At 39.7% G+C, this 15,304-nt stretch overlaps 1 protein-coding gene across 7 annotated transcripts; it reads right to left on the minus strand.

The window, feature by feature from the left end:
• Positions 1-31: 31 nt before the first annotated feature.
• Positions 32-10,219, minus strand: rbm39a (RNA binding motif protein 39a). Of its 7 annotated transcripts, none has more exons than XM_062986340.1 (17): positions 9,972-10,219; positions 8,060-8,120; positions 6,844-6,906; positions 5,612-5,661; positions 5,189-5,401; positions 4,853-4,921; positions 4,701-4,754; positions 3,842-3,959; positions 3,595-3,747; positions 3,372-3,512; positions 3,208-3,273; positions 2,523-2,727; positions 2,305-2,385; positions 2,102-2,222; positions 1,909-2,014; positions 1,736-1,814; positions 32-673 (listed from the first exon to the last, which is right to left on the minus strand). In XM_062986340.1, the coding sequence occupies exons 2-17, from the start codon at positions 8,060-8,062 to the stop codon at positions 573-575; spliced, it is 1,623 nt and encodes a 540-aa protein (XP_062842410.1). In that variant the 5' UTR covers positions 8,063-8,120; positions 9,972-10,219; the 3' UTR covers positions 32-572. The 7 variants fall into 7 exon arrangements, with proteins under 7 accessions (XP_062842410.1, XP_062842409.1, XP_062842413.1 ...); XM_062986339.1 differs by having other exon boundaries at positions 6,844-6,909; XM_062986343.1 differs by having other exon boundaries at positions 5,612-6,677; positions 9,972-10,215.
• Positions 10,220-15,304: the final 5,085 nt, after the last annotated feature.

Genomic DNA, 15,304 nt, shown 5'->3' on the forward strand with positions numbered 1-15,304 from the left:
GCGATTGTACAGAAATCACCCTGAGAAACCATTCCTGCCTGAATCAGCTTTATTTGAAATCAAGGACTTTACAAAATCAAGTCTCGATTAGAAAAAGATGCTTCAAAACCACATGGTCATTATGAACACAGGATACCATCAATCATTGTACTTTGATCGGCTCACGGAGCCCAAAACACTCAATATTTAGAGATCTAACCAAAAAAAATGTGGGGGTTCTAATTCAAATAATCCAGCCGGTTTTTTTTCTTCTTTTTTCATGTTCTTTTGAGAAACTGTACAAGGACACTATGAATCAATCACAAAGACGATGTGTGTGGAAGAAACAAACTCTGAAAACGACATCAGTATTATTATTATTAATGGGACAAAACAAAACTCACCAAAATAGTAAATAGTAAGCCTGTACATACAAATGTATCTTACAGAACACCTTCTTTAATGCCCACGTGACGAGCAAGCAAACATCAACACAGATGTCATAGCTTGCATTACTGGGATGGTGATGTTTTGCCCAAAAGCATTAAAAAGAAAAGCTAAAATGTACATAATTGATGAGATCAGATGTGGGATCACCGGCGAGTGGGCATAAGAAGTTGTGTGCCTTGCACGGACTCTGGGAAAAGATTGTGGTATGTTGGCAGAGGAACATATGCAGCTTTGATCATTTTACCTGCAAAGAGAAAAAAAAAACACATGAAAATACAGTAGTTGCTGTCAAATAAAAGCCAGATGTTTATTTGATATAAAAGAATTCACACTGAATCATTTATTACATTTTATTAACTAAAATGACTAGAACTTCCATTTTTAAATCTCAGTTTGATTCATTTATTTATTTATCAGGATTTTAACGTCATGTTTTACACACTTTGGTTACATTCATGACAGAATAGGTAGTTACTGGTTACACAAGATTCATCCGTTTAAACACAGTCATGGACGATTTTGTATCTCCAATTCACCTCACTTGCACGTCTTTGGGCTGTGGGAGGAAACCGGAGCTCCCGGAAGAAACCCACACAGACACCCACGCAAACACGCAGAAAGGACCCAGACAGCTCCACCTGGGAATTGAACCCAGGTCCTTCCTGCTGTGAGGCGACAGTGTTACCCACTGAGCAGCCCCTCTAGCGGTGTGCTTTCCTCATTCATTTGTACCAGAGATTTTGAAACTTTAACCACCAGCACCCCAATGGCCTTGGTGGTGGTACTTGATGTAACGAGCCCACCTATTGTGGAAATCAACCCCATGGCTCAGTTACAGAATCATGTCCTTCGCTTTAGTCAATTTGGCCAGCTCCTTTTTTCCCCTTACAGTATACAGTCTAAGCAATTAGGTTAAAGGCCTTGCTCAAGGGCCCAACAGTGGCAACCTGGCAGTGGTGGGGTTTGAACCAGCAACTTTATGAGTACTAGTCCAGTACCTTAACCACTAGGCTACAACTGCCCTCCCTTTTGTTAGTAGCTTTTGAGCCACAGAATTGTTCTACCTTTGTTAAGCATCATGGACTTGGGTTACTTTTTAAAGGCTTTACTCATATAAGGGAGTGAGTTTGCCAGGAAAGAATAGATGTTAGTGGTCACGTTGTCCACCGCTGTCCTAAGATCACAAGAAGCCTAATAGCAAACCACTGAGTTGTGCAATGTGGATGGAAGAGAAAATCATAGTAGAGTCGTGTAGCAAGCACCAAGCATACCCGAGTGCTGAATCTAAACACTAGAAAACACTCACCTCCAAACCAACGTCCATGTAACGCACTAACAGCAGCCATTGCGGCTGGGATGGTTGGACACTTCACATACACATTTCCCTAAGAAAATAAATAACAGATGAAGATGCAGTTCAGTTTGACAGCACTGGTAACATCTGAATGTCACTTAGATGTTACAAGGCTGCAGACATACCTCAGCAGACTTCTTATCCACGTATATGTGGATAACTCCGCCATGCTTGTTACATTCCTCAATTACATCATCTTGGATTTCAACATCCCACCCGGGATCGTTTTCCCTATAAAGAACAGAACACAGATTAACACTGAACTTCACATGATATGTATTTACTTGCCCCTAAATCTGGCCAGAGAATCAGACTTACGAATTGGGATCGAACATGTTGGAAAGCTGAAAGCAGTGCGTTGCGATGGGTTGTGATGGCAGATTTAATGGTTGGTTCGGGGGGACGCCGAGGTTGAAACTCAATCCAGGATTCATAGCAGCTAAAAAGAAACACAGAATATATTAGAATAAAGGAAAAAGCCCTTTAAACAAGTGTTGTTATTTATCTGTTAACTAGCTCACCGGTAGCTGCTGCCATTGCCACCATTGTATTAGTCATCTGCAGAGCTTGCTGCGCGGCTGGAGGAATCTGAAGGCCAGTACCTTAAAGAAAGAGAGAATACGTCATAAACTGCTTGGTCAAGAGTAGACCAATTCCACTGACAGGAAAAATCAGTTAGCATGATTTCTGTTGTGTAGCTCTGAGGGCAACATCCTCTTAAGGTTCTTGAAATTCGTACCTTCAGCCAGCCTTGCCATGAGCTGCAGCCTACCGGTGGTGCCCAGGTCGATGCCGGTTCTTTCGAGTTCGTCGTTGTCTAGGAAAGAGCTGGCCATGGAGGCATCTGTCCTCTCGGTCACATGGCCCACTTTCATTGGCCTGCCTGCCAGCTCGAAACCGTTGAGCTGCTCCAAGGCTTTCTTAGCGGACTCCGAATCAGTAAACTATAAAAGAGGAAAAAATGGTTTTATGATGGCTGAATCAGACACATACTCAAAGCGCCTCCAATTAGATAAACTGGACATAACAGCGCATCAGGTAGTATTGAATAACGTGACATTGAATTTAAATGGCCAAGGAATTCCATTAGTGGAGAGAACCTATGAGCAGTAATAATTAAGAGAGGTTTAGTGTTCTTATGTCGTTCTGTTAATACATTGATCCATGTTAAACTTTTTTTTAACGATAAGTGCTTTAGACTTTCGGAAAAGCTGATTCTCACAACTTCAGCACTCGAGCTGTAACACAAGTTTAAAAGTGAAACAGGAGGAAAATCCAGCTAAACACAGAGTGGTTAATTATTCCAGACGATTATTCCACACAAATGCACATTCGACTCATATTCTCATAAGTGCTGAGCAAAGCGGCGATTCATGCCGAGGCTCATGTGAATGCGCCCTATTAGTGACAGTTTTGTAACTTACTGTGATGAATCCGTATCCCTTGGACCTCATTGTCTCACTGTCCGTCATGAGCTGAATGCTGTCGATCTGTTAAGACAAAAACAGAAGAAAAAAACGGAATAACTTTAAGGCCTTAGTAAACAGCCGTATAATGAAGATATACAAAATAAGCATGGAGCGCTCACCCGTCCGAACGGTTCAAAGATCCCTCTGAGCATGTCCTCTGTGATGTTAAAATGCAGTGAGCCGATATAAAGTCTCATGGGTCCGGCATTGCCTTTTTGCAAATTGTTGGCTAATGCAGCTGCTGCTCTGTTCTTTTCAGCCTAACAGGCAAAAATACATACCAATCAAGACACGCCCGAAACACAACCATTTAAAATCAGTGACCTAGTTGAGGAATCGTACCTGTGAAGCCTGGACGATGATCGGTACTCCTAGCAGTCTTTGTCCAGACAGACCAATTGCCAGAGGAACAGAGGTGGTGTTTACAAATTCGATGTAGGCGATTCCTTTAGATCTTCTAGAGTTTCTATCAGAGATTATTCTCACATCTCTCACCTGGTGAAGAAGAAGAAAAACACCAATGTCAAAATAACAATCTTAAAACTAACTGTAATAATAATAATGATGATATTAATGTTTAGTTACTGACTCTTCCAACAGCAGAGAAAAACTCCTCCAGGTCTCTGGGCCGAATTCTGGCAGCAAGTTGCATGCAAAACACTGTGCGTGCGTCCCGCTCTTCTGGTGTAAGATTATCTGCAGGCAGTCTAATAAAAGAAAACCTATTTTAGCAGGAAACCAGTGGTGGCAATTATTATATTACACCAGTATTAATATATTATACAGGATTTTTTGTGTCATGTTTTACACACTTTGGTTACATTCATGACAGTAACAGTAGTTACAAACAGAGTCATGGACAATTTAGTATCTCCAATTCACCTCACTTGCATGTCTTTGGACCGGGCGAGGAAACCTGAGCTCCCGGAAAAAAACCCACAAAGACACGGGGAGAACATGCAAACTCCACACAGAAAGGACCCAGACCGCTCCACCTGGGAATCGAACCCAGGATCTTCTTGCTGTGAGGCGACAGTGCTACCCACTAAGCCACCGTGCCGCCCTGACAAAGGTTTGAGCGAGTGCTCCAGTCCTAGTGGTTTTAGTCCCATTGATAAAGTCTTGGGTGGTACAGAGGTCTGTCTCACTAGCCCACCACTGCTGGGATTCAGGTTCGATAGTAGCTTCTCAGACACGAGTGGCTATGCCTGGATTTGCGGGGGCATGATGATGGCTGTATGCCTGTGATAGATCGCCACCCTGTCCAGGGTATTTATGCCTTGTACCCAGTGTTTCCCACTGGAACCTGACCCAGTGACCCTGACTGGAATTACGCAGTTGATTAAACAAACAAACACAAAAAAACACTTAAATGAATGAAAATGTGATGTTTTGCTGCTTGACCACACAAGCACATTACAGGGGAAAAGTTTTTAGTTGTGACTTACCTGATAGGACTCTTGTCTCGCTTGAAAGGACTTGGACTCTCAGATTTTTTGTTGCTAGTAGAAAGAGAGTTATTGTTAGTGATTATAAAGTGTTGCCCTTACAGCCACAGCACATCAACTACCCATATACAAAGAAATAGTATCACAGAAACCTTTGTTGTTTGATGACAGGTGGTGGGCCAGTCTTCCCCCTTGAACCACCATTAAATTTCACGCCAGAACTGCGATTTAAAAACAAGGTTTATCTTAGCGGCTACAACTACCGTTTTGCTCCTATTGGTCATCATAAAACCTAAAAGTGACACCCGGCTATGTTTGGTCATAAACAAGCTCCAAATGAGAGCCTAGCACACATAATTATACAATGTAGTGCACAAGATGTGGCTTTATGTAACAGCTTATCATAAAGAACTAAGATCAATTAAACTATTTATGTGTTTATAATATTATGGTAAGTTTAAGGCCTAATCCAGGCATGATATACATACAAGCCTGTTCGAAAGCGTCCTCCACGCTCCTTGCTTCTGGAGCGGCTGCGGTGCTTGTCCCTGCTCCGGCTGCGCTTCCGGTCTCTGCTCTTGCTGCGCTTCTTGTCTCGGCTCCTGCTCCTTTTTCGCTCTCTGCTCCGGCTTCTCTTTTTGTCCCGGCTTCGACTGTTCTTGTGGTCCCGATCTCTGCTACGACTCCTGCTCTTCTTTTTCCTGTGAAAATGCAGAAATACCACATTGACCCATTTATCCATCTGGGACTCTTAAAAAATATATACAATCCGACCACTTACAGTGATTTTACTTTTTCAGTATTGCTTAATGCAAGTTCTATCAAGATGAAAGATATATTAAAGATACTAATAATTCTATATATTCATTTTACCCCAATTTTACTAAAGTACGACATGACAAAACACTTACATCTTGCTTCTCTCCTCATGGCCATTGGAACTTAAGGACTTGTTCTCATCCTAAGCAGGGTCGATAGAAGAACATCATGAGGAGGACGACGTAACAAGGTTGTACGGATAACAGAGGGTGGGAACAAAACAGAATATGACAGGATTAATAAATGTGTTCTTTAAAGGGTTATGTGGGGGACAAAAAAGGTCATTAGAAACACAAATCTGCTGTTTTCTTCCTGCCCTACAAGTGTTTGTATTGAGTATGTGCTTCGAGCAATATGTCAAAAGTTACTGCTGTGCTGTGAATGTAAAAAAGAAAAAAGAATCGTGTTTAGTGATTGTTTGCTTAGTAGCCTAACAAGTTCAGTACCAAGGCTATCTGTACCAAAGGCTATATGACCCAAAGTGGCAAAGCTAGCAGCCAGCCACTAAGCGAGCTCCAGTGGTGGATGCCATTCCAGTGATCTTCACCCCATTTGCCTTCGTGGACTGTAACAGTTCGTTCGATGCCACTTCTTGTCACACATCTTGCCCTGAAGCAAACAGGGATTCACACTTAGTATTATGGACTCCCAAAGAACATCTAAAGTTGAGATGTTCTTTAAGGTACCTATTTGTATGAGTTTGTTGTTTTTTTTGTTTGTTTTTTTAACGAAGTGGCATTTGCATTCATTGCAATGTACTGTAAGCCAACATTTACTGGTTTATGACCAAAATACAAATGTTCATGTATAAATGCTAATAAAACAATTTAAATATCTTCAACATATTAATATTATCAATTTTATTAATTATAACAAAATTTATTTCCCTATGGCAGTTTCTTTCTTTAGCCTCAAGGCCTTTATACGACTACTGACAACTTTAATATAATTCTAAAAGACATGCAAATAGGAACCTCCCTTAAATTAAACTCAGTCACTTACACGTGTGCATTTATTTTTTCAGCACCAGTACCAGTCAGCCTATGTATTTTCAACCAAGGGTACCACAGTACATCGATATATGGGGCGATTACTACCTTCATTTTTTTGACAGTTCACACTGGAATTCATGGAAGTAGAGGTGAGATATAGGCATGTCTACAAAAAGAGATAGATGGGCATTTATTCACTGAATCAACTATCACAGAAACAAACATGGCATTCATCTGTACATGTGCTGGTGCATATAAGGTGAAGTAGTTCTGCTGCAGTTTCAACTGAATGGAATCTCCATTGAGCCAACAGGGCCGAGATGAATTCCCACCTTTTTGAAGGGCGCCTCGAGCATTGCCTCGATGTCAAAGTCGTCGGCCATGATGCTGTGGATCTGCTGGAAAGTAGAAACAGAGAAAGATCTGGTATGTCAAGATCTAATCTTATATTTGTTTGGTGTAATGTTAGTGTTTTAAACATCATGGGCTAAAGACGCTCAACACATTTGATTATTATTAATGCCTTTGTATTAAAGGAACCATTTCATTGATGACACTTTGTAGTATTTGTTTTACTGATATAGATATAATTAAAACGTTTAACCAGACGTGCCCTTTTCTACTGCGCAGTACAGTACGTTTTTAAATCAGAGATCCCACATTTAGTGGTTGTTTCCACTGTCAAGTGACCTGTACCCAGGTAACGGTGGTACATTTGGTTACCCTTCTTGTACTGTCCAATAGAAAACGGCTTACTGACAAACTGCCACCCCATACAATGGAACATACAGTGTATATGCATCAGTTACAAAGTGTTTTAAAGTGATTTGCTAATGTTCTAATTTTTATTTATCAACAATTGTTTTTAAACAGCTTGCTTTATTTGACCACACGGAAAAGTCAGGTGGTGCAATCACACAGTACTGATAAAGTTCTAGACATTTCTAATTATTTACTTAAATTTTTATTTGCTTTATTCACATGATTAAATTTTGAACATTTTTATATGCATGCTCAAATCACCACACATGAAATTTGCGTTTATTACTGCTGAACTGCTTATGTACACACATAAATGGCAGCATTACTTTTTAAAGTATTCAGTATTCTATTTAAAGTATCTTAAAGCCACAGTTCATTTTTTAGCATACAATAAAGATCATTAGAAAGACTATTTTACATAAGAAGGTGGAATTACAACAATTGATTGCAACTCCATAACATTACTGAGTGTACAGAGGAAAGGAGCTCAGTGATTAAAGTATCATTTGACTATGCACATTGTAAACATTAGAATGCAGCACTGACATGTCACTAACACCGCAGGTTATAATATACTAAAGTGGTTCCCACTAAAATCTTACTCTTTTGTCTGTTAACAAAACTGTAGTCGAATTTAACTTTGCTCCTTAATCGGTATGTAAACTACAATTCTAAAGCTCAGCTCGTTATTTCCTCTCTCTCACACACACAGGCTCACAGAAACAGCGTTACATTAAAAACCTGTCAGATAACCAAAACAATCAAGCAAACTGATAAATACATTACCATGTTTAGAACTGAACAACCAAGCCACTTCTAGATCATTCAGTCAGTTATTCTGTAAGAGCTGATGAATGGAGCCACACACACACACACACACACACACACACAAACACACGCGCGCACACACACACGCACGCACACACACACACACACACACACACACACACTGAAGTACAGGCATCATGGGAAAGTTAACAAAGTTTTCATTCTTCTTGGAAAAGTATAATATGCGCCCACTGATTTTCTGAGAACGGGTTTTATTACTGGAACCAGGGCAGCCAAAAAGTGCAAGTACTGTGAAGCTCGATAGGGCTTGAAAATGACGTCACGACGCAAGGCAAATTAGCCATGATTGTAGAATAAAGCCATTACCAACAAAAAAGTCAATGTTAGGTTAATACTCTAAATTAAAATTCATTTCCAACAGCTGATGATTAGTTGGGATTAGGTTGGGTAGCTACAAATCCCTAACACTTCTTTCATGCACTTCATTTACCATGCGACTGGGCACATACTGCCAGACCTCTACAAAGTCACTATAAGTGATTCTAGGACTAGTAAAAGTGGCATTTCACAGCTTGCTAGTCACCAAAAATGGTAACTCTAAGTGCAGCAACAAAAAACTGTTAAAACTGAGCAGTGAAAGAAGTGAATCTGGGCGGTGTGTAGCAATAAAGTTAGTGCAGCTCAATAGGAAAACAATGGCACTGTTACACTTTTAAAACCTATGAAGCCCTGATGAATCTTTACGTTTTACAATGTTACAAGCTGTGACAATTATTTATTTATTAGGGTTTTAACGTCATGTCTTACACACTTTGTGACAGAAACGGTAGTTACTCGTTACACAAGATTCATCAGTTCAATGTCCAGTTTAATGTCAAACACAGTCATGGACAATTTTGTATCTCCAATTCACCTCACTTGGACGTCTTTGGACTGTGGGGATGAAACCGGAGCTCCCGGAGGAAAACCCACGCAGACACGGGGAGAACATGCAATGTCCACACAGAAAGGACCCAGACCGCCCCACCTGGGGATCGAACCCAGGACCTTCTTGCTGTGTGTCAGATGAAAACATGTAAATCTATTACACCACTGTGAATTCTAGATCTGTATACTGTGTTACTACAATCTACTGAGTAAAACCCAACACCTGTCCACTGTTTCTTTACTCTAACACACAGGTACGGCTGTGGTACTTAAGCAAACACCAAATACTTCCAAACATGAACGTTACAACTATGAATCTAAACTATATTAATCTTATAAAAAAAAACTGTTAGGTAGCCAGTAGTGTGTCAGGGTCGTGACGTCACATTCCCAAGCCCTATACCATAAGGTGGTCGGACCACAATATTTCACATTTAAATAAACTCAAAATAAGCATATTAGCACAAGAGTCCAACAACGATGCATTTAAATGAGTTTTAATAAGGACCCTATTGTAAATTAGCATGCGTGTTAGTTTCATCAAATCAACTTTTTACCTCAGAGCTAGCAACAGCTAACCAGCGTGTAGCTCTCTACACAACAAAGCTGTGCTAAAATTATAACCTATTTAAAATGAGCACAGTTACTAACCAGTGACTAAACACTGTTAACAAAAAAAATATTAATATAAAAAACAACAATAATGTTAATTATCCTCACTATAAATAACTAAACACGCTTAGCAGCTAGGCTAATGTAGCTAGCGGGCAAGCAGGGCCAGACACGACGATTCATTGACACTGCGTTGCTAAGCTAACAACTAACTAGCCTAGCTCACAAGAAACACGTTAACGTTGCGTCTTTATCGAAAGTTAAGCTGTTAAATATAATTTAAAATAAAATAATGCAATTATTTTAACCGCATTTTCATTATTTACTGGTGTAATGTGCAGGTAGACAGTCCGCGTTTCTGTTCGCTTACCCTGGTAACGCGGCCTGGCTGAATCGTCGTTCGGACAGCAGTCTCTCGAATGTTCTTCTTACAGCCGGAGCCTCTTTATCAGCTTTACAATAACACAAAAACAAGCTACTTCGCAACAATTGATGTAAAATATAGAATTATTGTTAATAAATACAAAAGCGTCTGTTTGAACGGTGCGTTGCACCTTCGTCAAAATGTAGCGCTTAACAGATATGGCGCACCAGCCTCCACTGTTGCATAACAACTGCCGCTGTTGTCCGCTGGGGGCAGTAATGTGCATAAACCACATGCGCTTAACATGCGGTATAAAACATACAGTTATTTTTTAAATGTGATTTATTTGAATGGAAAATTGCAGACATCCCAAGTTGCAAAAACTCATTTCAGGGAGGTTCCCCCCGACCTCGACCCTGACCCCCCCAAGCCCAAAACCTCTCACACACACACCAAAGGATATGGGTGATAACAGAACTTTTAGGAGCTGCTAACTGAGCTACTAAGCTAACTGTACGCGTCACAAACACATTAATGTGTACTACATAGTGCACTAGATAGTGTGAAAGATAATAGATTTATGTTCCCTACATAGTGCACTAGATTGTATATTAGAAAAGAATTTATGTTCCTTACTTAGTGCACTAGATAGTGTACTAGATAATAGACTTATGTTTCTTACATAATGCTTTAGGTAGCGTATTAGTTAACGGATTTAGGTTCCCTACATAGTGCACTAAATTGTATATCAAATAACGGATTTATGTTCCCTACATAGTGCAGTAGATAGTATTTTACATATGAATTTATGTTCCCTACGTAGTGCACTAGATAGTGAATTAGACAATTGGTTTATGTTCCCTACACAGTGCACTAGATTGTATATCAGATCACGGATTTATGTTCACTAGATAGATAGATGGATAGATAGATGGATGGATGGATAGATAGATAGATAGATAGATAGATAGATAGATAGATAGATAGATAGATAGATAGACAGACAGACAGACAGACAGACAGACAGACAGACAGACAGACAGATAGATAGATAGATAGATAGATACTTTATTAATCCCGAAGGAAATTGAGGAGTGCACTAGAAAGTATAACTAGATGATGATTTGTGTTCCTTACATAGTGCACTAGATAGTGTATTACATAATGAATTATGTTCCCTACATAGTGCACTAAATTGTATATCAGATAACGGATGTATGTTCCCTACACAGTGCGCTAGATTGTATATCAGATAACGGATTTAATACGCGATCGGGGAAAAGAGTCTGTGTCACCTGCGTGCGCGTTTGTGTCGCTCTTGGCCGCTCGTTCTAGATTCCAGGAGATTTTATCTGACTTGTGGGCATCAGGGAGCCGCTATGTATATGCGGGAGACTCCTGGAACTTCCGGGAGACTTGGGATGTCTGAAATTGGGTTAAACATTTCTCAGCCTCGAGTCTGCTCATTTTAAACACATTTACTGTTTAATTTGGTGAATTTAACATAGTAACTATGGGCAGTGGTAGCTGTACAGCTAGGGTTTTGAACTAGCTATCTTAAGGTCACTGGTTATCACTGTTGGGTTGTTGAGCACGGCCCTTAACCCACATCTAACACCTACAATGAGTCTGAGATGATTTTATTATCTAGTTTTATCATAGCCAGTTTGGTCTCAGTAGTGCCAAGTTAGTTAAGGTGAGTGATATGAGAATGTGTGACCATTGACATTTACATTTTCAGCCTTTAGTAGACACTTCTATCCAAAGCGACTTACGATACTGTGACAGTATATTGTCTAAGCAATTGAGGGCCTTGCTGCAACCTGGCAGTGGTGATGTTTGAACCAGCGACCCTTTGATTACTGGTCCAGTACCTTAACCACTAGGCTATGACTGCCTTAATCAAAAGAGCAGTTGTGACGTGAGGCAATGATGTTAGTAGGTAATAAGATCTGGCTTGCAGTCTACGTTCCAATTCTTCCTAAAGATAATGTCAGGGCTCTGTGCAGGTCATCAGAGTTTCTCCAAACCAAACTTTTTACTGGGCAAGTAGGCACAGACAGGCTGGAACAGGAAAGTGTTCGTTTTTAGTGTTCATTCAGGTACAACAAACTGTTGCCTCAAAGATGGAAGTCTATTTTAAATAAATATACACTTTCATCAATTGAACAAGTGTATGCTCAGTGCCTTTAAAGCGGTCTTATACAGCTGTATGATTAGATCTCTTACTTTATTAGCTCCTTTGTTGCAATAGCAGTTTATGTGGAGAGTCTCTGCTATACTAATAGATTAGGGCAAGGCAAGGCAAGTTTATTTATAAAGCACCTTTCATACACTGCGATTATTCAAAGTGCTTTACAAATTTGAAAAAACAAGGGTAATACTAAAGTTTAAAAAGATGATTATGACGCTTGTCTTACAATTACTTAGGGTATAAAATATTTAGGGTGGCACAGTGGCACAGTAGGTAGTGTGGGTCTCGCACAGCAGCTTTTAGGTACTCAATTTACTTTCACCTCCCAAAACATGCCAACAGTACAACTGGCTGACTGAAATCGCCCCTGGCTGTAAATGAATGAATGGATGGGTAAGTTTTCAGGGTGTCTTCCTAAACCCAGTACTTCTGTGTAGGCTGTCAGCAACAGTTGGCACAAAGTTAAAAGCTGTTTTGCTTGCACCAATTTACTAGTCCATTGGTCCCCATCTGTAGCTGAACTGATGAACTTAGATTTCAATAGTTTGTTGTAATGGAAAATTTTTTTCATTACATTGAGTCTAGACTGCCATCATTTTTTATATCAATAGTCCACAGAGGAAGTGTGGGGGTAAAAATAAACAAACCAGCAGTGGAGCAGCTTTCGCCTTTTACTGGAAATTGTTCACTCCGTGGAGTATGACAGTCAGGTTAAGAAAAAAATCAATGCAGTACATCGGCTTAGAGATCAGTGACTGATGTGACTTTAGACTGAGCTTATTTGCAGCGACATTGCAGCCCAAATCCTACAACATGCGATTAGATCACAGATGTTGTGGTGCTTTTTTGTTAATAAAACCTTTATGACCTTACATTCCTTGTGGTTTAATCTCATTCCTTCCATTGTATCATGTCACTGCCTGCTTACTCTGTTAATGGTTGCCAATTTAGCCATTTCGTTCTGTTTGTCTGTCTGTCTTTCTTGGAAACTCTTGGAAAGTTGTAAACAGTATAAACATGACACATCTGGAGCACTCCAATGACTTGACGCATTACACGAAGCAGTCAGTGTTACCAGTTTAGGGTCGTTCATTTTCCTGTATGAATTGTCACCTCTTGGCCTTAATACATTTTTCCATTCTGTTCAGTTTCATTTCTTTGCTCCCTCTTTTACTCCCCATGTTTTTGGTTCTTTGTTTTTATTAAACCACTCATAGATTAGGCCCAATAATTTTATCTTAACCTCAATAGAGGTTTGGTTTCCATTTAATAAAAGCAGCTTCTGTTTTGCTTGTTTTGAAAGGAATAAATTTAATTGCAGGAAGGAATGAAATAATTTCCATCAGGGATTAATAAACTACTCAATAAAGTCTATTTTAACTACACATGTGTTTGGAAAAAATGATACTTTATTATGAAGGCACCAATCGTTATAAAAATCTCCATCGTACTGTTCATTATATTTTTAAATCTGTGGTTGCTTCTGTTGCCAAGTGACTCATGTACCTATGTACCCATGGTAAATTTGGTTACCCTTCTTCACCAGGGACCAAGTGTACCAAAGCGGGCTGCAGACCATTGACTGGTCAAACAGAACTGCCCCTGGAGACAGAGAATACAAGTGGTTTGTTACAAAATAGTACCGCTGATATTGTTTACAGTTACCATGGCTTTTTTTGGTTTGCTCTTATTTGGTTGAGAATACATTCACAGCCTGACCTACAGCAAACTCCTTCTACATTCACTAGTACCCTTGTGCAGTTGGAAATAGACAACAGCACATTGTGTACAAAAGGTTTTAAATTTGGATGCATATCGAATTGTACTCAAGGGTTATCAGTAAGTTTAGGGTTATCTGTGATTGACCGGCACCCCAGTACGGTCCTATTTCCACTTTGTATGCATTGTTTCTGAAACAAAGACTAAATTTAGTCTAAAAATGTCTTCGCCAATCTTTGCCTCTTGAATGTGGGACTCTACATGGTAGAAAGAAACAACACGGATTAAACAGAAGTTGTCTAATGACATCTAACGAATGCAAAATCAACAGTATAGGTACACACCATACAGCACATACAGTATAATGCAACACAGCCAGGAAGATGTATGGCCAACTGTCATAACCATGAAAGTAACCTATTTTGGATAAATTTAAAAAGAGTAAATGCATAAAAGTAATTATAATGTAGTTAACGTGTGTTCATACACTGACCAGGCATTACGAACACATCTTAACTACATTAAATGTAGTTAACATGTAGTAACACATGGCACCAGGATGCACTATGGGAAGAAGGCAAGCTGGCGGAGGCAGTGTGATGCTTTGGACAATGTTCTGCTGGAAAACCTTGGGTCCTGCCATCCATGTGGATGTTACTTTGACACGGACTACCTACCTAAGCATTGTTGCAGACCATGTACACTCTTTTATGGGAATGGTATTTCCTGATGGCTGTGGCCTCTTTCAGCAGCATAATGCGCCCTGCTACAAAGCAAAAATGGTTTAGGAATGGTTTGAGGAGCAAAACAATGAGTCTGAGGTGTTGACTTGGTCGTGTATGAAGATGGTAGTCTATATAGCCTAAAATAATTCAACACCTGACCATGAGATTGTTGGAATTCCACTCCAAAGCCATGGAGATTTATATGGAGTTCACAGCTGCAGCATCCTCCACTTAGATGTGCTACTTAGTGCTACTTTTAAAAATAAATAATTATATTGAGGAACAATGCATGTCCTAACATTCTTCCATACATCTTTCACTAATCAGAGAAAATATTCAAGAAAGAATGGTTGTATTTGTGCTTTACTCATATGCATGCGTGTTGGCTGAAACTGTATCAGCTGGGCTAAAGGTTAAACACAGAGTGAAGCATTCTTTCCATTAGCAAAACCAAATCAATGCTCTGAGCTCCCGGTCAACAAGCCCTCCCCCTGCTCTCCTCTGACTGTACCAGTGACGGGGGAGTGGAAAGACCTAACCCAGAAACGACACTGTGAAGATCTTACACACAAACTATGTAAGATAAAACGACTAAGCACTTTTTCTTAATACACAATGACATAAAACTGGTGAAAAATAATAAATTAGTTCTTTATTAAACATGAAAATATTTACAAACCAGAATGTCTTTGTACAAAACG

Source organism: Trichomycterus rosablanca, chromosome 24 (genome assembly GCF_030014385.1).
Source record: "Trichomycterus rosablanca isolate fTriRos1 chromosome 24, fTriRos1.hap1, whole genome shotgun sequence".
Classification (NCBI taxonomy): Eukaryota; Metazoa; Chordata; class Actinopteri; order Siluriformes; family Trichomycteridae; genus Trichomycterus; species Trichomycterus rosablanca.

Bases quoted from the DNA above. Each gene is read 5' to 3' on its own strand.
- rbm39a (XM_062986339.1), bottom strand. The intron at 3,274-3,371 runs GTGAGCGCTCCA...TTGTCTTAACAG, and splicing joins TCTTTGAACCGTTCGGACGG to ATCGACAGCATTCAGCTCAT. The intron at 2,015-2,101 runs GTAAGTCTGATT...TGTTCTTTATAG, and splicing joins AACATGTTCGATCCCAATTC to GGAAAACGATCCCGGGTGGG.